This window comes from Hyalella azteca, unplaced genomic scaffold (genome assembly GCF_000764305.2).
Source record: "Hyalella azteca isolate HAZT.00-mixed unplaced genomic scaffold, Hazt_2.0.2 contig16054, whole genome shotgun sequence".
Taxonomy (NCBI): Eukaryota; Metazoa; Arthropoda; class Malacostraca; order Amphipoda; family Hyalellidae; genus Hyalella; species Hyalella azteca.
The window spans coordinates 336,559-360,669 of NW_025945881.1; the positions used below are offsets into that span (position 1 = coordinate 336,559).

The 24,111-nt window shown below is 41.5% G+C and overlaps 2 protein-coding genes across 3 annotated transcripts in view; one reads left to right on the top strand and one right to left on the bottom strand.

The window, feature by feature from the left end:
- The window catches only part of LOC108668055 (zinc finger RNA-binding protein), a 19,604-nt gene extending 1,337 nt beyond the window's left edge, over window positions 1–18,267 (top strand). The window contains exons 2-15 of one of the 2 annotated variants that reach the window (XM_018155186.2): window positions 2,482–2,825; window positions 2,976–3,116; window positions 4,030–4,234; window positions 4,971–5,133; window positions 6,159–6,459; window positions 7,376–7,566; window positions 8,339–8,584; window positions 9,888–10,138; window positions 10,923–11,293; window positions 12,640–12,737; window positions 15,252–15,347; window positions 15,618–15,827; window positions 16,886–17,045; window positions 17,570–18,267. In XM_018155186.2, coding sequence (XP_018010675.1) covers window positions 2,482–2,825; window positions 2,976–3,116; window positions 4,030–4,234; window positions 4,971–5,133; window positions 6,159–6,459; window positions 7,376–7,566; window positions 8,339–8,584; window positions 9,888–10,138; window positions 10,923–11,293; window positions 12,640–12,737; window positions 15,252–15,347; window positions 15,618–15,827; window positions 16,886–17,045; window positions 17,570–17,640 — 2,848 coding nt within the window. In that variant the 3' untranslated portion in view covers window positions 17,641–18,267. Of the gene's footprint in view, window positions 1–2,481; window positions 2,826–2,975; window positions 3,117–4,029; window positions 4,235–4,970; window positions 5,134–6,158; window positions 6,460–7,375; window positions 7,567–8,338; window positions 8,585–9,887; window positions 10,139–10,922; window positions 11,294–12,639; window positions 12,738–15,251; window positions 15,348–15,617; window positions 15,828–16,885; window positions 17,046–17,569 lie in introns of those variants that run through there. The other variant, XM_018155187.2, reaches the window with a different exon arrangement.
- On the bottom strand, window positions 18,066–23,640 carry LOC108668044. The gene is made up of 5 exons (XM_018155174.2): window positions 23,407–23,640; window positions 22,355–22,425; window positions 21,831–21,909; window positions 19,032–19,265; window positions 18,066–18,221 (listed from the first exon to the last, which is right to left on the bottom strand). Exons 1-5 carry the CDS (start codon window positions 23,548–23,550, stop codon window positions 18,066–18,068), a joined length of 684 nt encoding a protein of 227 aa, XP_018010663.1. The 5' UTR covers window positions 23,551–23,640.
- Between the last annotated feature and the right edge of the window lie 471 nt (window positions 23,641–24,111).

Below are 24,111 nucleotides of genomic sequence, written 5' to 3' on the forward strand. Positions count from 1 at the left end.
TAGATGTGTATAAGAGACATTTGTATTATTAATGCACTATATGGTACGTGCTCTATGTTTTATATAATGAAATAGTTTCCCATGTTAAACAACGAAAATTTTCTAAAAGACACAAAACATTCGAAAATGCGGGATGGCAGACAAAATCATTCAGAATTTGAAGTGAATTTATCAAGACAAATTCAACATAATAGGGCAAAAAATTCAAATCTGGAATGTATAAATAGGTTTTTATAATTAAAAAAAAACTTTTAATCATTTAAATCTCAGAATGGAATGTGAATCAAGTCTATTTATTGTGAAATCAAACTAGACACAACCAAAACATAAGTGTGTGACACCGTCTTGTGAGAAGTAAACAGAAAACGCCATGTGAATGTAAGCAATGAAAGAGTGGAAGTTTATCTCATAATTTTGTGTGAAATCAAAAACTTTGTGGGTGTTGTCCAATCGTGAGAATTTTTTATGAAGCTGGATGTGTTTTTTTTTTTATTTTAGAACGTATTCATTGCAAAAATGTGTCCGCAAGCCTCCAGAAAAACGACTAGTTAACTTGATTAGTCGTTGGCAACACGGGATTGGATTTCAAACCACGCGCGATTTCGGAAGCACGCTAAGTAGTTTCCAATGAGCTCAGTTTATAAATTTTCATTGCAGTGGAAGGTGGTGTAACACGGTGGTAGGGTTGGTATTTCGATACGTTTTCTTAAATTGACATGAGAATATATTACCTATACAGAATTCCACACTGACTGGGTGAACAATTTCACTCACTGCCCTGGCCTTTGAGACTTGCCTAATTTTTATGGTACAGACTGCAGATCACACAGAAATGGCACATTTTTCTCCCTGTTCCTTAGTTTTTGGAAAATTACGCATGAAACTGTAATTGTTGAAGAATTCTATCTTATAGGTAGTATTCCAAATTTCTCATGACAAGATAAGCAATTTGAAATGTCTTGATAACTGTAATTAAAGTAGGCCTAAGTAAAATTAATAAAATGAATGAAGGAAAAATCTTATGGATATCTATTTAGATTTGAAGACAAAATTGAATTTTTGTACTTGTTTATTAAATCTCTTGGCTCCAAGCCTCTGATTGACATATTTTCATTATTATTGAAATATTGCAACCAACTTAGGTATGCTCTTTTTTAAATTATTTGATAAGAATTAATTTTTCAGGTGGAAATTCTGTGGTGGCTCTATAAATGTTTGTAAAAGTAGTTGCAGCTCAGAAGGAGATGGTAGCCTAGATATTTTTTTGCCTGTTTTAAAGTAGCCAACATTCTGGAGAATTGGGCAGATGCCACCCATGCAAAAGATGAAAATACTTGTGCACTGTGCTAGCTATGCTTTCAATCAAAGTTACCCTTTTTATGACCCTTGTTTATTTTCTTCCATGAAAGATAAATAAAAAGGCATACTATTGCTTGTAGTTTTCGGAATGTGAGCATGTGAGAGACTGAGAGTTGAATTTATTATTGACTAGCCTATTATCCATAACGTCATTTGATTCTCTAAATTACCATTTATAAAGAGGAGATAAAGCAAAATTGCCCATATTATCCTTAACAATATTTTGAACTACATTGTCAAATACTGTCCATTTTCTTTGCTTTTAAACTTGACACTTATATCATAACAAATTTTTAATTAATTTAATTTGTGATAAATATTTGCATATATTGTGATCAACATGAACCTAATATACCATTGATCTGAGACTTTTTCATTTAGTTCTCATCTGATCTCAATTAAACTATCATTTAATGGAATGATAACATCCTAATCTGAAAGCTAGACTTCCAGTTCCAAGTATCATCTGAGATGAGCAACATTAGAACTAGAAACACTTGGCATGCAATTTTTTAACAAGATACACATTGTGCAAGTTTTCATAAGTTGCAATTTCCAAATTTGTTAGTTCTATTTTATGTTGAAAATTTGGGTAGAACAATGGTTCATTCGGGAGCTCTAAATTTTCAGGAGCAATGCGTTTTTGTAGCCGGTTTACCACCAGTAGTTCTTCTTTTGATTTGAAATAGATATTTGCGCTGGCAAAAATTTAATGTTGAAAATAATGATGATTGATTTGATGGTTAATTTTTGGGGTTCTTGAACATATGAGTGGAATAACGGATATAATTAGTGTAAATCAGTTACGGTATGTATCTTTGATGACTGACTTACTATATTGAGGTCTTTTGGAGTCAGATCAGGCAGATGAGTTTAACATGTTGCAAGCACCAGTAATTGTGAACCGAGGTCAGGTAGATCCTGCAAAGCAATTCAAGATTTGACATATTGCATACAATTTTTGAACAAGATACAAATGGCTTTTATACACATTTTTCTCATTTAGGACAGTCATTGCATTGAATTGCATGTATTTTCCTATTACATATTTTGCCTTAAGACTTCAGTTTTTATCTATTAACATGTCATTCCAATAAATATTCATTTGCTACTTTTTGACAGTGCTGCAAATGCAGCTGCGTACCAGACAGGCCAGACGGGCTATGCCGTGAGCCATGCTCCAGCAGCTGGCACATACACAGCCCAGCGAGCACCTTCAACTTATGATGGTAGCTACCCAACTGCAACCAGTCATGCTGCTGCCAGCTACCCAGCCCCATCTACCACCTATGATTATGGCTACACAGCGCGTCCTCCCACCCAGCCCACAGCGGCCGCTGCGGCTGCTGCTGCTGCCGCTGTGTATGACACTAAAACTTACTATGGACAGCCTGCAGCTGCTGCTGCTGCTGCGGCTGCAGCCACTGTGGCTACCCCCTATACTGCAGCAGAGACCCACTACCAGAGTGAGTTTTTCTTAATGACTTGGCCAACCCATTTTTATAAATCTACACTGAGCAAAATTGCCATTTTAGTGTCAATATTAGCTTGATAAATTGTAAACATTTCCTTGCAAAATATTGTTGATTTGGTAAAATTACTCAAATATTTGCCAGATGCAGCACTAAGGCCAAGTACAGTGGCCGCTGCAGCTCCAAAGACTAGCTATGCTGCAGGCTACTCCGTGACATCTGCATCCCCTGCTCCATACAACACTACATCATACACGGCACAGTCTACCTCTGCCGCTAATAAAGGTGAATTATTCTTCTTATATATTATCTGTATCTCTTCTAAAATTATGCAAGTGAAATTTCCCAGTACATGAGCAGTACCGTAGCTGTTGCTTTATCAGCTGTACTTTATATAAATGTGCTGAGAAGAGTAACTAAAATGTACAAAATTCATATTAAAATGGAGGTGGTAACATATAACTTGAATATGGATTGTATTAATGAACATTGACCACTGAAACACATTCTACAATATGTTGGGGAAAAAGAAAAACTAAATTTGAAGTGTGCAAGAACATATGTAGATGTATGTATAATTTCCAAACCTTTCCTTGAAAGGTTTGGTATTAAATGGTTGAAATGGTCTTAAGTTCTGTAAGAAATAAAGATTGATTTAAAATTGTCTCCAATTGTCCAATATCACCTGGAAGAACTTTGATGTTTCATTTAATGCCAAAATTAAGATTTCTTTGTTATCCTATTGTATTTTTTTTTTATTTGTGAAATGCCTGGCTTCTTATATTGTCATCATTAAAAGTTTTGATCAGTGACTAGTATCAGGACATGTGCTGCTGAGGGTGGTATGCAGGGTGCTGCTGAGGGTGGTATGCAGGGTGCTGCTGAGGGTGGTATGCAGGGTGCTGCTGAGGGTGGTATGCGGGGTGCTGCTGAGGGTGGTATGCAGGGTTGGTGTTGCGTTTATTCAGATCTGTAATTCTGTTTTAGGGTTGAATTTCTGCCTTGCATCTCTGATTTCAATGATAACCATGAATTTATCGGTAGCCTCGTGCAGTTCTAGTAGTTGGAAAGATTGTTCAAAGGATAAGGTGTAAGGCTTCTGTTTATTTTTCATTTAATGTCACAATAAAACAGTTGAATACTTTTAATCTACTAAGAAGCTACGAGCTATCTTGTGAATCAGCTTTACCCATGGCAGGGACCACAGGCCTGTACATGCAGCAGACCGTGCAGGCAGCTGCTTCAGCCGGGGTGAAGGCAGGTGGCAATACATGGCAGACCATCAAGAAAGGCCACCAGTTTGGAGGCATCCGCCACAACCAGAAGAAACCTGCGCCACGACCACAGCAGCTGCACTACTGCGATGTGTGCAAGATCAGCTGTGCTGGCCCCCAGACTTACAGGTCACTGCTATGATTATAATAATCTATTAAAATGGTAATCATGGTTCAATATGATAATGAAGGATGATTGTGTTAATAGGCACAAATAAGAATTATTTTTGCAACTTAAGTTATAAGTGATAAGGATAATTATTTTGACTTTTGTTCAAGTTTATTATTAGGCATTTGCCTAGGGCCGAAAGAATTATTGTAGGTTAGCTAACCTGAGACAAAATAGAAACGTGTGCCAGTTCAGCACTTTTTTTGAATGATAATGTATTAGAGGGCTTCTGTTGGAACTATCCCTCTTTTACAATGTGTTGATTGTTCATTCATTCTGTCTGCTCAGCTTCAATTTTTGTAAAGTATGTTTAAATGATGTGATCGCTATGCCTGCTTTAAAATCTGATCAGAAAGCATTCATGGTTACCATTACAGGTTGTATTGTGATCTGCTGTTGAATTGAGTAACTACTCCAATTGTCAATGATATTCTTGAGAAAACATACGTAAGTTTCAAGATATCCAAGAAAGTTTCAGGAGGAGCTTTTTCTACAAAAATGATAAAAAATTATTGATGTAATGCCTTTTTAATTCCTTTATTATTGTGAATAATTGTATTATTAACATTCTACGAAGCAGTTATCTAGTTGAGTTCAATGAAATGGGGTGGGTCCTTAATTTAGAATATCTTTTAGATATCCAGGGACCATCTTAAAATGTTACACTGAATTTCAAAGAAAAAATTTTATAACCAGGGAGCACCTCGAGGGCCAGAAGCACAAAAAGAAAGAAGCGTCGGCTAAAGCTGGCCCCACCCCATCCCGGCTGGGGGCGTCCCTGCGCTGCGAGCTCTGCGACGTGACCTGCACGGGGGCGGACGCCTATGCTGCCCACATCAGGGGGGCCAAGCATCAAAAGGTTCCTGCAATTCGTGCTTTATGTGCCTGTTTATGTGCTTTTAATGCTAGTCTTTTATGTTTTAATTCTAGTCTTTTGTGCTATTAGTGCTAGTCTTTGGTGCTTTTAATGCTAGTCTTTTGTGCTTTTAATGCTAGTCTTTTGTGCTTTTAATGCTAGTCTTTTGTGCTTTTAATGCTAGTCTTTTGTGCTTTTAATGCTAGTCTTTTTTGCTTTTAATGCTAGTCTTTTGTGCTTTTAATACTAGTCTTTTGTGCTTTTAATGCTAGTCTTTTGTGCTTTTAATGCTAGTTTTTATTTAATTTTTTTTTGCATCAGTGCAATATTTTAGGCTTTTATATATATTTTGCGAGTCTGATTGATCAAAATCAGATCTGATGTTGTATTTGCATACTTTGCGCACTTCAGAATTATCTTTTGTAGGATTATAGTGTAACTCTTCTAGGTATATATTATGTATAATAACCATGAGAGACTGAAATTTTTGTTGTTTGAGCATGCATGCAATATCAAAACCTAAACCTATGATTTTATGATGCATTTGACTGATGCAATCTTCACTTAGATTTAGGAGAACAATTTAAATTCTCCACAATTTAACAGCTCATCTATAGCTAAAGGGCTTGGTATCTTCAGTTGATGACAGATTTATTCTTACGTGAACTAATAACTTCAGGGCTCTTTTATTACTTGGAATACACTCTTGACAGAAATAAAAACAAGGTGGTTAGATTGATGGATCACAATAAAGCTGTGTTGAAGTTGATCTATTTAGAACCTTTTTACTTGCTCTTTGTCTCGAAATAAATCTTTCATACAAGGAATAATCGTTAAAAATGAAGAATGATCAATGCCTCTGATGACAGAAATGTTTTTACTGTACGCATAAAAATAGCAAAAGAAAATATTTATTTGCTAATATTCATTTATGTTGGATTTTCAAACATAGAAACAAGCCTTCATGTATTGCACTAACGGTTAGGAGAGCAAAGTTTTCAAATGTTATCCATTTATCCACATTGCAGGTGGTGAAACTCCATGAGAAGCTGGGTAAACCCATACCTTCTCAAGACCCAGTCGTGGTTGGTGGTAAAACCAGCGCCGGCACTACCTCTACCAGCAGCGGTGTTGCTGGTGGTGCCAGCACAACCACCACAACCGAGGTGGCTACGTCTAAATCAACCAGCAGCAGCAGCTCCGCGGCCAACAAGAAGGAAATGATGGCTGACGCTAAGGAGGATCTTCTCGAACTCAAAGAGAAGGAAGTTGAGCCTGTGGGCATGGAGTACATTGAAGAGATGAAGGCTGCAGAGGGAGATGGGCAGGGTGAGACTAGCCAGTGAACTGAAGTGTTCATAATAGTGATTGTGAATACAGCATGCTGGTGTACTCTGTAGGACAATGTTAGTGAGATGCACTGAGTTCAAAAGTGTTAACAATAATCAATGTAAGTACAGGACGCTATTTGAGCGTGCCATTTAAGGGGATATTATCAAGTTACGAAGGGCGAGACATGCCAGGGCAGTTCTTAATATTGATGGCAAATACAGTTTGAAACCTATTGGAACGATCAGCACTATCATGGACCACTCTCGTTAATCTTATACAAAAATTTTGAGTTTGCAAATGTCTCGCAATTGTGTAATTTTTTAACCGCTGAAGACGTTCCCATGTTTATCAAGCTGAGCAACAGCTAACGGCTGAAAATTTTCACACATTTCTTCTTATTTATCGTTTCATTGAACATAATGAACTTCAATAATTTATTTAACATTAAACTACACCTTCAACGACAGTGAGTCGCCTGTCTCTCGTCACTGCACTTAACAACTTGCAATAAAATTGTGATATTGGAATAAAATCTGCTAATGGCGATCTAGTTACAAAATGTCACATTTAACTCTTTCCTGTATTTTCTTTTAACGTCCTTTTCATGCGATCTATCGTTCATATTTCTTGAAGGCAACAAGCCGTTTGTCCGCAAATTTATTAGCCAACTATCCGCACCTAAATGCGACTTAGTTGCTAATGACGGTTGTATGTAATATCCATTAGGTTCAATGCCTTTGAACAATTTATTTTAGTGCCTCAAATCCATTTCTTTCAATTCCCTTAATCCACTTCGTTCAATGCCTCTTATTCATTTCTTGCAATGCCTCTTATCCATTTATTTAATTACCATTGATTTCACAGCCATTTATCCATTTATTTCAATTGGTTTGATCGTTTGACCACATTGCAGGCAAGGTGATCAGCTTCAAGTGCACGCTGTGTGACTGTCGCTTCAATGACCCCAACGCCAAGGAGATGCACATGAAGGGCCGCCGCCACCGACTGCAGTACAAGAAGAAAGTCAACCCTGAGCTTCAGGTTGAAATTAAACCCTCGGCCCGACAGCGTAAAATGCAAGAGGAAAAATTGCGCCGACAGCAGGCAAGGCATTGTTTAATTATGTTAGCCTTTCACACAACGTAGAGCGACCCCAAAATGGGGTTGGGGAAAGTGTGGTATGGAGTGTAATATTACACGAATTGGTGTAATTAGTTAACCTTGGTATTTCGGGAGGGAGGGGACTGACAGAGACTTGGTAATCCACCCTTTCCCCTATCTTGCTATTTCCCTCATTCCTCAGCCCCCTCCTTATTCTCTACTTGTTCTGGGTGAGTGCGACGCAAGAAGGTTGAGAAGAACTGATTTAAAACAAACGTAAATATTTATGCTTACCATAACGGCCTCCAATGCTAGTATTATCTGAAGACTTGTTACCATCAGTGGATGAATGCATGCTGAATGATTACCACTCTAAATTAAGTGGAAGAAATAAGTTTTGAATTAAGAAGAATATTGTAATTATCTTGAAGGATTTGGTTCTTAAAGGATGTAAATAATTGAAAGGATTATTTTCAAATTGAAAAAAATACTGTTGTTATCATTGAAACCAAATAATTGTTTTTCCATGTATAAAACCGAAGGAATTTGATAGAAGAATACTGATATTTTTATTGAAGTACATGTTTTCCATGTATATATGCTAAGTAATTAGTTTAAAATTGAGAAGAATGTTGATATCATCATTGAAATAATAAGTTTTTTGCCCGTTGTAATGAGCAGACTTGGTTCATGGTTCTGCATTGAGAAGAATGTTGATATAATTATTGATATAATAAGTTTTTTGCCAGTCGTTTTAATAGTAATTGGCTTACAGGTTCGCGAGGAGGTGTGGCGGCGCCGCGAAGAAGAGCTTCTCTTGGAGCAAGAGGAGCGCTTCTTGTACGACCGCAGCCGCCGCATTGACGAGCCTTACGACTACATGGACTGGTGCCAACGCTTCCCCCCACACAGGGGACCTCCCCCACTCCCCCGCCCCCACCATCTGGGCATGGGACCTCCCCCTCCCCACCCTATGATGGGCCCTCGACACCCGTTCATGCACCAGGGGCCTCCTGCCATGGTTGGTTATCTCAATATCAGTATTTAGCTATTTATTTATTCTTATCTTTGTATAGATTTATTGCTATCTAGATATACATTAATTGTTATCTATGTATAGATATACCGTATTGGTAACTAGGTATAGATTTACTGGTATTTAGGTATAGACACTTGTGTATAATTCGGCAGAAGTAGTTCTTTGTTAAGTTTTCGGCAATGACTGATGCGTAATTATTAGAATTTTCTCGTGGTTCTCCTCAATCTGGCGAATTATTGAAGTTTCAACTCCTGCAAAAAGTTGAACTTACTAAATTTAGAAAAAACAATGAGGTAATTTTTTATAAGAATAACGCTCTGATCATCAGCAAAACCTCGAGTATGAAGCTCATTATTCCATTAGTTTTTTGCTTTGTGTTCGTCCAAATGGAATTTCATCTATATAATTTTTTTTATATCTCGCAACTAATGCTCAGTGTTTGCAAAGTTCATCTGTCATATGTGGTAATATATATTTCTTGAATATTTTTTATGCTATATTTGTATTACAACCTAGGCTGAGCTTCAACAAAAACTATGCATTCGATCATTAGAGAAATCCTTCCTTTGTTGATGTCATTTGTGATGTAATGCTTGATGGATGCCTCCAACGACCGTACACTCATTCCGTGTTACAATAGGCTTTGGTTATAGTTATATATAATGCATGGTTATCTAATTTCCATGATATTTTAATATTGAGTTGGTACAATTTTGTAACCCAATAACATGAAACTATATACAGGCATCTAATCCATCACTCTAATAAAAATAAATGTTACATTAAACTGGGGTGACAAACCCGGAGCGGAGCCTTGCTGTGAGAATTGAGAATCAGGCCTTGAGCCCGTACGCTTGAATGGATATATCAGCAATCCTGGGAGGCTAGAGCGCTGAAATGTTTTTGATGTAATTGACGATCGTAACTCCGGTGTGAAATAGACAATGTTTTTCCGGCACCCAAGAAAACTTTCTACAACTACACTGTTTGAACATGAAACGGTTGGACTGGGCTTCTACTGGCCAGTCCACTATAATGCGGGTCTGGTCGGCACTACAGTGGGCGGTCGCACCGTGAAATTCGACTGTGAGGGTTCGGGTTTTCTATGTTGACTCAAGAAAAACGATGACATGGCTTCATTTAGCGGGACGGCCAGCCACTGAAACTGGTTTTTCTGTGGCCGGTTTCACCATATTGAAACTGGTTTTTCACCATATTTACGAATTATTTATTATGTTTTTTTCATATTTACGAACTATTAAATATTCTCTGCCCCATATTTCAGATGCGACGGCCGGATTCGAGCGATGACCGCCACGTGATGGCGCGCCACGCGGACATCTACCCCAGCGAAGAAGAGCTCGCGGCCACGCAGAAGATAGTCTCGACCACGGAGAAGGCTTTGAAGCTCGTGTCTGACTACCTGGCCAACCTCGACGCCCCTAAGGATTCTAAGAAGGACGTCATGAAAGACGTCAAGATCAAGAAGGAACCTGTCGCTGAGAAACAGGAACTCGTTAAGGATAAGAAGGAAAGGTGAAGGAAAGAGAGGCTTTCTTAATTAAACCTTTGTCTAAGGGTGCCAAAACCGTTATTGGGGGGTAGTAGTACCTAGAAGAGCTGCCAGTGCACATAGCTTGAAAATGTCTTCTTATTGATACATCACTCGTCGTTGGTGGTAGTCATATCTAGAGATCTACTAACTAGGTATGAGCTACTATCACTGCGTAATTATCAGTTAAAAATTATTGTTAGCGTCACAGGAATCTAAGTCAAGAGACAGAAGTATTAAATGTACAAAATCTGATTGGTTGGCAGAAACTGAAAATAAGAAAAATACGAGAAGCTCATGCTATTTTCAATTTTTAATGTCTCATTTAATTTGCCATCATTGGTATGTAATATCATCATTTCTATATTTATCTCTACACATCATTGTTTATTATTCAACTATAATTTTGCCCTAAAATTTTGATCTCTGGCTTTGTGGCTAAGATCCACTGGGTGATACCTCTTGGGTGATGGACTACTAACCGGTTTGAGAAATCTAATTTTCTTGTTCGTCATTGATCTCCTTTTCCCCATTTTCAGCTGCTAAAATTTTGAGCTGCATTTCCTAATGTCCAAAAGATATAACAGTTCATTCGAAGCACCAAGACTTATTAACGAATTTCAAATTTAAAAGAAAGAAAGTGAAATGAGCAGTTAAAGCTTATCCATGACACCTGCTATTGTGCTAGTAGTATAGGTATGCCTCTTCACACTAAAAAGTTGCATTTATTATCAGTACATGTAAGTCGTAACTATTCCCACATTGCAGGCCAAAGGCTCCCCACGGAACCACTCACTTCGACACCAACGACAAGAAAGAGGAAGGTTCCTCACGAATCCTGAAAGGGGTTATGCGGGTTGGCATCCTTGCAAAAGGGCTCCTGCTGCGTGGCGACAAAACCGTCGAACTCGTCGTGTTGTGTGGAGAGAAACCAACGCGCACGCTTCTTGATCGCGTTGCTGATGCCCTCCCTCAGCACCTGGCATCATTGTCGGGATCTACTGACGAAGAGCAGCAGTACGACGTACAGCGTGTCGTGGAGGAGGCGGCTGTTCAAGTCACCCTCGGGCAACACACTGTCAAAGTCACCCTAACGGCCCCCGTCATGAGAGAACAGCTTCTGCAAGCCTCGTCGTCAGGTACAATAGGGCGCTTCACTAACATTAGTAACAAACTAACAACATTCCGGGCGATATTCCATCCACTTCGGATAAAAATCGACTCAGAAACCCAGTACATTTCTCATGATTTTAAATTCAAATTGATCGTCTTGACTGAAGCCCAAGCTTGAAACTTGACACATTCAAACATAAGCTCAAAACCTAATCTTATTTGTCCTGGAATTGCAAGTGGCATCCTGTCGATCATAGTTAATTTCATTATTCTCCGGTGTCTTTTTTCTTAGATTTGTCTCGTATGAGAGCAATCGCGGACTCTTCCGTCCGCGATTATAAAAGTATAAACTTGCCGGCAAAATGGGAAAGTAATTTATTTGTACACCAAAGAATATGTTGAGATATGCCCTGGATACAACACGTTTTTATTCTGGTAAACTGTGTCTGTTTTCGGTCATCTTAAGCAATATTGGAGTAAAAATAAGCCGTGTGGATGGGTCGAGTCAAGTTATGAAATGGCTGATGAAGAAGTAACATACATTTCTTCCTCCATCTCTGCTCCTTAGCCGTCGCTCTCCATCCTCTTTTAATTTATCCCGCCCTTGACTGGTATTTTATTTTTCTAAAGCCTTTGTGAAAATCCTAGCATTTTCAGATAACCTCTGCTTAGTTCAGTAAGTGTCTAAGCAAGTTGCTGAACTCCTGCATAATTTTTTTTGTGCCGTGAGAATAAGAAGAAGTAGAGAGCGATAGTTGGGGATAAGGGGGTGGACCTCCCGTGCAGGGTACAGTCTTAGTATATCATCACTTCTGATGCAATATTATTAACATACTTCAGAATTTGATGTCAATATCAATTTGTGAACGTGATGATTATTGAACTCAGACTTGCCTCAGGCATGCTACTATTAAGACTTCTCACCAGGGGACACAGTGCTTTATTATTGTTCATCACATTATCGTAATGTTTTCTGATCATCATTTATTTTTTTATTGAACTCTTATACGTTGAACTTGCACATTGCTGACCCCTGGTTCTCGATAGCTTCGTACGACATAACATTCCCCTCTGCCTCATATCTGCCCTTGGCTCGAACGGTTGGCCTGTTCCACCCGCTCGATACCACAGCTTTCGATGTCCCTTAGTAACCTTACGTCAGTGTTCTTTTATAGCCATAGGGCTCTTCAGATTATTATCTTTACGTCAATTATGTGGACTTCTAATCACGCATGAGCCAAGATATCTTGCAGTGTCGTTACCACCAGAGGGGAAATGTTGAGCTGTGGGCAACCGTACTCACCATACGACCAAGCGTCGCTCCCTTGGTCGTGTTGATGACTGTCACCCCACATGCTCTTGTATTTTATAGAGTCCCAGGTTGCTGCTGTGAAGGATGCCCCTGATGTGCTCGACAAGCAGAAGTGTTTGGATGCTTTGGCTTCTCTCAGACATGCCAAGTGGTTCCAGGTTTGCTACTATCCCATATTTGGGCGCTCCGAACAAGCTGCCAAATGCGCCGCTAGCTTGTGCCGCTCATGCTTTCACTAATATCCTAGGCTAAATGCATATTCTCTTCTGAATATTGCTATATCTTTTTTTTCTTAGTACATGGCACCAGAAGCGCACCTGTTTTTAGAGAATTATCTATTAACTTTGTACCTTTGGTGCGATGAATGTTAATGGAATAAATTTTTCAACGGCTTTTACCGTTTTGGGCCATATTCTAAGTCCACTGAAATGAAGCTCTTTGTTTAAAGTTTAACTTTGAAGAATTCACTTGAATTTCTTAAGTATTTCTTCAAGGACAATTGCGCTGTATAGCTTCAATCAACGCAATAAAACTGATCCCAACTCGTTTCATCAAACTCTTCGCTTCATTTCGTAAAAGAAAGAAAGGAGCTCCATAGACTTTATTGCAGCAAACCATTTACCACCAAACTAGTGACTGATCTCGTGTAGCGATTCAAGAATTATCTTACAAGAAACGTAAGTTAGTAGATTATTGTTGGAATGAAAACTCGAGACCCGGGATATATGTGGAAGCATAGTGGCTCTGGCTACTGACCACACGTGCAGCTTGTGCGGAGCGCCTGCCTGCTTTGCAGCCTTATGAACGTTCATGTTTTGCCTTCTGTTTTCAAGCAGCGTTTTTTTTTCATTCTGTATCAATGCCTCTGCGTAGGAAGGTTAGAATATACCAATTGTTACACACGCGACGTTTGTGTTCCAAGGTGCCAAATTCTTCCTGGAGCTCAGGTGTTACGGGGAAGCCTTTGTGGAAGACTCGATTGAAGGATTTACCTTGAAATAGTTAACTGAAAGTCTTGGATATTTTAAGCCTCTCAGCGTAAATTTTGTCTTAATTATTTTCTCACACTTATCAATGAGCATCAGAGTAATTATTATTTTTTATACTAAGCCTGGGAACGATCTACAGTTGAGAGATCCAAAGTTAGGTGTGATACCACAATTCTCTGTCACCGCTGCTGCGATTGCGATAAAAGTGCCCAAATATTGATTAATTCTTGACATTTTCATCATCAGCGAAGCAAATTTAAAGCAAGCGGTTGATATGTGCAGGACTTGATTCTGTTGAGGTTAAGTTTTCACTAAGACTCTGTTTCTGTTGGCTGAACATTTGTTCGCAGTCAACCACTTTATTTTGGTGCGATGTACGGTGCATAGGCTGGACTCAATAATAACAGAAAATATTGCTTTTTATCTCGGCTTAGAATCCTCTTTCGTTTGTAAAGGTGGTATTTGTAGTGGCAATGAACTAAACCTGCCCATGTTTAGCTCAGGAAGAACTTGGCAGCATTGAACACAAAACTCGCAATATTTTTTTAACTCATTTTTTTGCGTTCTTCCAATTTATTTGCGTTGATGTTAATTTAAATTGTGGATTTCAATTACAAAAATTAATAAGACATTTGTCAGATATCTGGAAGAATAGAAGAATTTGAAATGATACGAATATAGAACTTGTATATAGATCAACGATGAGTCTTCTAGCTTCAACGTCCAGTTAATCTTAGATATACTCAGAGTATTGAACGAACTAGTCGGTCAGTTGTAGGCAGTTAGCTCAATAAATATTTAGAATTTCAAAGTGAGGGAAAACTCGTGGTCAACACGTGAGTTATTCCTTGCTTTTACATGAGGCTGGAAAGTTAGCAGCTGCTTAACGCTGCTCGTCTCACGCCATTGTCTCACCGCGCCTTCTTGTCTTTAAAATACAGTGTAGTGTGTTTAAAATACACTTCACTGTGATCAAACCATAATTATTTCCCATGTTCAAAATCACGGAGCAATTTCCAATGCTCTGAGCTTATATGCAAATGTCAATATTTGCTATATATAATTTGTTTTAATTATGTAAAAGCCATTCGCCTAAAAACCAGCAAGCCTCAGTGACGACAGCGGCGTGCAGAATTATCGCTCACGACGCTGGCTTCTTGCTGCCATCAGCACTGGCTTGCGGTGGCGGTAAGATGCTTAGTGCCGGAGTGCGGTGTATAGACATAACCTGCTCAGGATGAATAGCCAAGCTCGTAAAGCTTTAATATTGTATCTGAATTAATAAGTTTTTCATGGATTCCTAAAGCCCATGGAGCTTTATCATCAGTCCTGAGCACGGGTAGATCTAAGAGCGATCCCGTAACGTAAGCCAGCTCTAGAATACGCGCTTAAATTTCTTTAAAGAAAATTTACTGCGTTCTTCTTTTGAGAGCAAAAAGGTTAACTGCTGTAATTATCACCGCGAATAACTCCTTAATTTTAACATTGTATTTTATACTAGTTTTGTACGATAAAAATTCCCTTGTACCTCAGTTATTGCATGCACTTTGTGTTATGTTATTATTGCACCAAAAAATCAATTCAAGAGAAATTTGTCATCAAGTTCATCTTGAAGCAGTTACCTCGAAGCTCTCAAAGCTGGCGTTTGTGTTTTATTTATTCTCATGAGAGCCTAATTTGCAGGCACGTGCGAACGGCCTGCAGAGCTGCGTGCTTGTCATCAGGATCATGCGGGACTTGTGTCAACGCTCGCCTACCTGGGGCGTCATGAACAACTGGGTCAGTCATGAACAACTGGGTCAGTCATGAACAACTGGGTCAGTCATGAACAACTGGGTCAGTCATGAACAACTGGGTCAGTCATGAACAACTGGGTTAGTCATGAACAACTGGGTCAGTCATGAACAACTGGGTCAGTTATGAACAACTGGGACAGTCATGTCCTTACTAACTTCGCTTTACCAATGCTGATCAATTTTTAAATGAGATGTAACTGCATTCTTTCAGTAAATTCTTGAGAAGGGTTAACACAGTCCATTACATGTGCAGGCCCTTGAACTGATCTGCGAGAAGGTGATCGCTAGCGCAGGTCAGCCCCTGAGTCCTGGTGACGCTGTCCGTCGGGTCTTCGAAGCCCTTGCCTCAGGACTGCTCCTGCCAGGGTCCCCAGGGCTGCTGGACCCTTGCGAGAAGGACCCTGTGGACGCTTCTTCTCATCTCACCTCCCAGGAGCGGGAGGAGATAACTGCCTCTGCACAGGTCACCTATACTTGCGTTTACCATTTGACCTAAAGGTTTATTAATTTCATTCTTTTTCATTTGTAATAATTTTAAGGGGTAAGCGTAGGAAAAAGTTCATTAATTTCGTTATTTTTTTATTGGTAATAATTTCAGATGGGAGCGTAATTGAGGCTAATAGAGACGCTCAAACTTTGCCTTGCGTTTACCCTTTATGATAAACTTTATGTACAAATTCTTGTGGTAAGTGGAGTTTGCGATCATGAGGACGCTTCAACAAAGAGCTTGGCATGGGCAGCATTTTTATTAGAGTTACAGATTATAACACTTGAAAACATACATTATTGCGCTACTGTCGTGTAAAGAAATTAATAATTCCTTCCGTGTTGCCGAACAATGGGTGAGAAATAACTATTTTCAATGTCTACTCTTCTAGTCGTCTTCTCTCCTCATCGTAGCATTGAGGCTTCATATAAAGAATATAATTCTTATATTGCTCATTTCTTGAAGCTCACTCCCAAAAAAGCATGAACAATATGTAAATTTCTAGCATATCGCTAACAAGACGATAGGCATACCAATCGAAATGAAACGCAAATATTACAAAATTCTATTCGCTAATCTCTTATTACAAATTAAAATCTCATCTTGACACACACAGCTAATACCTCCAATAATCTTTTGAAAATAACCGTCTATTGGTTAACTCTTGACCAAATTTAAATTTCAAATAATGAAAAAATTTAAAACCAATGTTGCACCTCATAATGTTACGTTCATAATTAAATAATGCTTGATGATTTCTTTCTCTGAAATGGTATGATTTTGCTTCGTATGTATTGTTTTTATGCACGTTTGCGTCACTAATCATATTAATGCGCTTAGAGCTTCATGAAGCACATGAGCTGCACACAGATTATGTTGCCCCGTTGCCTCACGTAATTACTGCAATACAATAACTTGATTTAACCTGATTATTGAAACTACGCGCATCATGCCTCACCTAATTAAGTACTGCTATTGCTAAATCGGCCTCGTTATCAAATAATGAATTAATTGAATATATGTTGATCGTGCAGCACGCCCTGCGACTCATATGCTTCAGGCAGATGCACGCTGTGCTCGGTATGGAGCCGCTGCCGCTCAAGTTCCAGGGGCCGGGGCGTCTGAGGTTCAACCGCAAGCGCCGGCGCGACAATTCTACCGGCGATGGCGGCGACTCTGAGAGCGAACTAGACGGTCAGTTAAGGTGTTGTCGCATCTTGAGGATACATCTTTATACCTTGGGGTATAAAGGTTTCAATTGTGGTGGTTCTTGGGTTACATCAACAGAAGGCCAAATAGGGGGAATCAGAGAATGGTTCTGCCAGCCGTCTCTTCGAGTTAAGGTGTTGTTGACATCTGGGGTTACATAGGGTTTCAATTATGGGGGGGGGCCTGGGGTCACATCAATACAAGGCTAATTAGAGGGAATAAGAGAATGGTTCTTTTAGCCTCTGTTGTAGTGGGGATACCTTTCGTGGGGTTCTCTGGTCAGATCAACAGAAGGACTTTGGATCTTTCATTGATTTTTCTAGCCTGAGTCCTAGTTGGGTGAGAGGCGTTTACGTCTGTCCAGATTTGACTAAAACCAAGTGCAAACTATTAACTAAGACGCTATTAATAAATTAAATTGGATGCCATTAATATACCGAAGATACCTATGAAAAAATCGAGTAAATACAAGGAAAAAAAAGGATGTCAATACCGGACTTATTTTTCAGGCGCTAACGGCAAGAAGGATAAGCGAGAAGCTGGCGACTCTACGTCTCTGGACACGGAGAAGAACAAATAATCAGTTTCATCGCAAGGTTATTTATCGCCATAGCTTGGCTCATTTCCCTAACTCGATGTTCGTCTCGTATGTTTTAAGTTAGACGTCGTAGGAATAGTTACAAGATAAATATGGATGTTGCGGTGCCCCGTGGACAATGGTTAATTGGAAATTAATTAAAGATCATATACATGGACGAACATGTAATAGTGAATGCACGAGTTGCAGAAGAATGGGAGGGTTAAGTAAAGGACAATTTAAGCTTATGTTAATAAACCGTGAATTATGTAGTTGATTGTGTACATACGTGACTTGGATTATTTGTGTGAACTGTAGGAAAGCACCTCTTATGGAAAGATACATGGATGGAAAACATAGTTCATTCTATACAATTAAGGAAATAGGCATGAATGTGAAGTGAGGCTCATTTCTCGCATCGTACGAATTTATTCGTCCAATTCTGCAGCATCAATTTTGGCCGTTTTTTTCTTCTTCTTGCGCCGCTTTGTCTTCCTCTTCATCTTCTTTTCTGTATCATCGTCGTCGTCGGCTGCCGAGCCTCCTTCCCCTCTTCCCTCCTTCTCTTTGTTCTCACTCTGTTGCTGCACAGTCGTTATGTTGATAGTACTTCAGTAAATTAGAATAACTTGAATTGCATTATTATCCTTTATGGCAACATGATACTCAACTACTACTTGCTAAAAAAATGGGCTAGCATTATTGAAAAAAAAAATGTTATGCATTTTAATTCGCGTACTTATTTTTTAATAAATTAACTGCACCTTTCCCCGGAATGAAGTTGTTTCTGTAGTCACTCAGCTAGCTTGACGTCAGAGCGATCGATCGTAGCTCCTGCAGTTGAGCCGTCTTGTTCAACATGCTCCTTAACCTTCTACCACCTGACACGAGTAACCGGAGCAATTTTGTCACGCGCCTACCTCCCAAAAAGAATACGTTCTAGTGAGCGCAAAATGACTTGCACTGATGGTTGCCGCCACGTACGACAACTTTAAAATGTTCTCTGTTGCATACAAACGTCTTTAGGTTGCTTTACTCAATTGTTTACGCATAATTTAAGTTGAAATTTATGTTCCCGGAGAGTGACATACGGCGGTAGAGGGTTAATGGATCGCTTGCAAGGCCTATCCATCAGAGCTGCTAACTAACGACTTGTCTTTCCGGCCGAGCACTGACGCCAAAGTAATACCCGATATTTCGAATACTGATAATGAAGCAGGGGTAATGTTATGGATTTTACCAATAATTTTATTACGAAATGAGTTTGTTAGACATTAAAATTGTTTGGCATTCCCGCACTGGACAACATAAGTCTAATTCGGCCATTGACTGGAGTTATATTTTGAAGACCTTCTCATTAATCGCCCTAGCGGCTGCTGGTGTACAGACTGTACCTGGTCCTGGCGCTGGTAGCTGGTGTACAGACTGTACCTGGTCCTGGCGCTGGTAGCTGGTGTACAGACTGTACCTGGTCCTGGCGCTGGTAGCTGGTGTACAGACTGTACCTGGTCCTGGCGCTGGTAGCTGGTGTACAGATGGTCTGTACATCTGGCCGCGCACAACTCGTCGCCGCACTGCTCACACACCGCCAACCGCACCTCCACCACAGCACCACGACCAGGCACCACCTGGTGGTGGTGGCACTGAATAAGTAATGCTGGTAGACGTAGGTCGAAATGTTACTGGTTGGGCGAGTGGTAATTACCATTTTCCAAACGGACCACTGCCGCATGGCAGCGACCATGGGTTAGATGTATAAGACTTTTTAAATGGATCCCTGTGGTGCGCCGAAAGTGACCAACGATGGCGTTGAAGAAGAGTTCCCTCGTCGAGTTCATTTTAATCTATTGCTAGAATAATACCAAATCACTGTGCCGCGCAGGCCGAATGATACGTCTAGTTGACGCAATAATATGGCGTGGTCGACCGTGTCAAACGCGGCCGACAGGTCGAGCAAAGCTAGTGTCGCAATGTCGCTGCAGTCTACTGCGCGCAGAATGTCTGGAAGCGCCTTCAGCTCAGCAGTTTCCGTGGAGTGGAGATGGTTTGCAGACTGGAAGTGAGACATGACACCGGACTACTGAAGATGGTTATTCAGCTGTCGCGCCACAATGCGTTCCAGAAGTTTCGACAAAATCGACAGGTTGGAGATGGGTCGATATGATTAGGAATCGGAAGAGTCAGGAAGCGTTTTTCTCGATAGAGGCGTAATTTAAGCTGATTCGGAAGTTCATCGGAACAACACCGGCAGTGAGGCAGCGGGTGAAAAGTTCGACAAGAAAAGGTGCTAGGGTTACGACATTCCCCTTAAGTAACGACGTCGGCGACGGATCGCTGGCACAATGCTTGTTGGGCAGCGCGCACTGCAGCGATGACATCGACAGCTGTGACGCGAGTGAATTATTGGAGCACGCAATCGAACGGGCACGGCGTAAATGTTGCCCTAGAGCATCGGCCGACGACGCTCGCACTGCAGGAATTTCCTTCACATGCAATTCCTCCAAGCTTAAGTCACCCGAAAAATCTGCATGACCTCTTCCCATAATTTTATCCAGCGAACGCCACAGCATTCGAGGGTCGCTGTGTTGAGCGTCGACTCTCTGGTGTCAAAATGACCTCTCTTATAGAACGAAGAAGGGCGACATAGTTGCGCCGCGCATCTATCCCGGTAAATAGCCAGCTGGAGCAGTCGAACCGTCCCGCTTCGAGACCCGACATTCATCGTCAAATTATACTTGGGTCGGAGACTCGTTGGGGTGCCCAAACTGTGCGTGCAAGATGAGGTCAGCAAGTGCACGGGTCAGCTCGGTGTTGTAGAGTTGCACGAGGTCGTTGACTGATAGTGTCAACCTTGAGTCAGGCCGGCAAACAAAGTCGGGACGACTGCAGTTTTTCGCGGAAGATATCGCCGTTGAGGCCGCGTCACGGACGACAGGTAACGGTTTTGTACGTTTGCACCGGGCTCACACATGGCACCGTCCACCGAAGTAGTCGATGGTCGGATATTGCGATCTCGATGATGTCGGCTGGCTAACTTTGAAGGTCAGCAAGCGTGATGACAACGTCCAGCAGTCCGCCCATGCCCTGCGTCGGCAAGGCCACGTGACAAACCATGCCGAAGGTGGACAGAAGGTGGTTCACCTGACAAGCCGATGGGTCTTCGACGCAATCCAGGCGAACGTTCAAATCGCTGGTGATAAGGACATCATCGGGAAAGTCACAAGTCGCGAAGACATCGCTCAATTCGACGGAAAAATCGCGCGACACAGCAACCTATCCAGGACGATAGATGGTGACTGCAACGCCCGTAAACAAGGCACAGGCGACCCTAGCACATAGCAGCTCTAGAGTGATGGGTCGGGCGCCGATGTCAAGAACGGCAAGGTGCACGCCCCCACTGGCAACGGTAGCTACTCCTCCGTAATTCGTCGCCAGGGTGTCGGGTTGCATGCGGGGATGCGTGCGCTCTACTACCGTGAGTCCTTCAGCGCGAAGACGCGAGATGCACACCAAGTCAGCGTCGTGCCAGGTCTCGGTCAGGAAGACAACATCTAGTGAGTGCGAGCGACAAATGTGAAGAAACTCATCAACCTTGTTATTCAGCGAACGGATGTTGAGGCAGCCGAACGATAGCCGGCGACACGGCTGCACACAGTGGCGATCAACACGAACGCTAAGCAGGTTTTGAGGCCTACGGGTCGACATAAGCCGATGCTCAGCAGCAGCATTCGCAGACGTCGAATTAGTCTAAAATGATTTCCGCCGTAGCAACGGCCTATTGCCAGTGATAACGAACACACTGTTGTCGCGCGCTGCTCGATAGGTGGCAGCAGGACGCCTATTTCGGCCGGCACGGCATCCACGACAAGACATGCGATGCGTGGAGGCCATCACGGCAACCCACTCTCACGGAGGAACGGATAATACATACATATTCAGAAAAAAAACACGAAAAATGCAGCCTGCCACTTATTTTTAGCTACCTCGACGATTTCGACCAGAATTCCCACACCCAGTTGCGGGTTTCAAACCTCCAACTCGCTGCTGTTCCAAGTAACGCAATCGGCATTTCTTCCACCGAACAAAAATTAAAAAATGCATACGCGGATACATCTATTTGTATAGTTTTAGTTTTTGCTAACGAGTGCTCAAATATTGCCATTATTATTCACAATTCTTTGCTAATGGCTCACCTTTACTGTTCGCCACGTTTGCTCCTTCCCCTCCTCGAGCTTCTGGCGCGCGAGCTGCAGGCGTCCCATCTCCACGTACCTGATCCTCAGACGGATATGTTACACCGATTATTTTATGCCGGTGTTATATTTTACTGGTGATGTTATGCCAGTTATGTTAAACAGTTGCTATATTAACGGTAATATATTGCCGGTGTTATTTTATGCTGGTAATGTTATACCGGTTATGTTTTGCCATTCATGTTAAACGGTTGTTATATTAACGGTAAAATAATGCCGGTGTTATTTTATACTGGTTATGTTATGCCAGTCATGTTAAACGGTTGTAATATTAACGGTAAAATTATGCCAGTGTTCTGTTATACAGTGATAGTACACCGGTGATATCTTATTCGGTTATGTTAACGGTAAAATTATACCGCTTATGTTGCATGGTTATATTAACGTCAAAATTATACCGGTAATGTTAAACAGTATTGTTACGCATCTTACTACTACCACCACTGTTACATCGCACTACTCGCCTGGAGAAAACTTCCTCCTCGAGCTTCGACTTCGGCCTCGCGGTTGTCAGCATCCGCCAGTCGATGTCGACCTGGAGACATAGAAAAACCGACGAGAAGGCAAAATCAATATTAATTTCAAATATTTTTCATGAGGGACCGCACTATCAAAAATATTGAAGATTTCCGTCAGCCAATCACTGACGGCTTTTACTGTTAAACCCACCAATCACTGACGAGAAATAGACCTCTGCGTATACTTGGGCCGCTACGTGTACTTGGGCCGCTACGTGTACTTGGGCCGCTATGCGTACTTGGGCCGCTAACTGTAGGGGTGAGGCTCCCCCCGCGCCCCTCCTGCGTACCGCCACCCCCCTTCCCCCTCCCCCGTCACCTCCTCCTCCCGCACCTCCGGCACAAATGCGTATCATGGATACGCGGTTAGAGGAACGCAACGGCGTATCATGGATACGCGGTTAGAGGAACGCAACGGCGTATCATGGATACGCGGTTAGAGAAGCGCAACGGCGTATCATGGATACGCGGTTAGAGGAGCGCAACGGCGTATCATGGATACGCGGTTAAGAGGAGCGCAACGACGTATCATGGATACGCAATTAAGAGAATCACTGTGACGTATCATGGATATGCTTCAGAGGAACAAATCGTGGATACATAATCCCAGGACACAACATGCGGGCCACAGTCCCACTTTTCCTACTTTCTTGGGCTGGACTTTGTACTCAGTCCACGAGTCCCAGTCCCCCAGTCCACGAGTCCCAGTCCTTCAGTCCACGAGTCCCAGTCCTTCAGTCCACGAGTCCCAGTCCACGAGTCCCAGTCCACGAGTCCCAGTCCTAATTACACAGTCTCCAGGATCAAGTACCTAAGTCCCCCAGTCCCATTACACAGTCCGCGAGACCCATTGCACGGTCACCGAGTCCCAATACACAGTTCCCAGTTTCAAGTACCCAAGACCCCCAGTCCCCGGGTCCCATTACAGTCACCGAGTTCCATTATAGTCCCCAGGTTTCAAGTACCTAAGTCCCCCAGTCCCCGGGTCGCAGTCCCACCTTCTCGGGCCGGACTTTGTACTCCGGGACCTTGGCGAGGACGGCGTCGAAGTCGCTCCTGGAGGCGAGGCTCGCGTGGCACAAGTCCAGCACAGGGGCGGGGCCCTTCTTCTCGTTCAGCAAGTCGTCCAGTTTAATCGACATGATTTCTTTATATCAACAATTTGTGCAACTTTTAATAGATATTTACTATTATAGATAAAAGTTTTTTATAGATAATATTGTCAAAAATACGTTTTCTGTAATAGTTTACTCCTTGCTCAGCAAGTCATGATTTTTTTATATCAACAATTTATTCAATCCTCTAATGCGCAATTCATAGAGAATATTGTCTAAAATACGTTTTCTGTAATAGTTTTCTGATTGTTCAGCATGTCGTTGTTTGATGGGAATTATTTCTTTCATGTACTCAGTGATCCCTTGATATATTGAGCTTCACTTCATCGCGAATAAATATGAACGCGGGTTTTTTAGGAAGGTTTTCAACCCGCGGACTTTTTAGCGCATTTTCTCATTTATGGAAAAAATGCACTATTGTGCTCGCCATGTCCGTCTGTCTGTCCGTCCGTCCGTCCGTCCGTGACCACAAGTTTTCGTCGACGGGAAAATGCGCTTTTTGTCACGCACTGCAGTGAGTACTGAGTTATATTTTATTAAAGTCCACGGGTTTTGAGGAGGTCGACCGGCAGCTTTAAACTGCCCGCG

Coding starts and splice junctions, on each gene's coding strand:
- LOC108668044 (XM_018155174.2), bottom strand. CDS start 23,550: ATGTCGATTAAACTGGACGACTTGCTGAACGAGAAGAAGGGCCCCGCC. Junction 22,426..23,406: donor ACAAAGTCCGGCCCGAGAAG/GTGGGACTGCGA, acceptor CTATGTCTCCAG/GTCGACATCGACTGGCGGAT. Junction 21,910..22,354: donor GAGGAGGAAGTTTTCTCCAG/GCGAGTAGTGCG, acceptor TCTGAGGATCAG/GTACGTGGAGATGGGACGCC.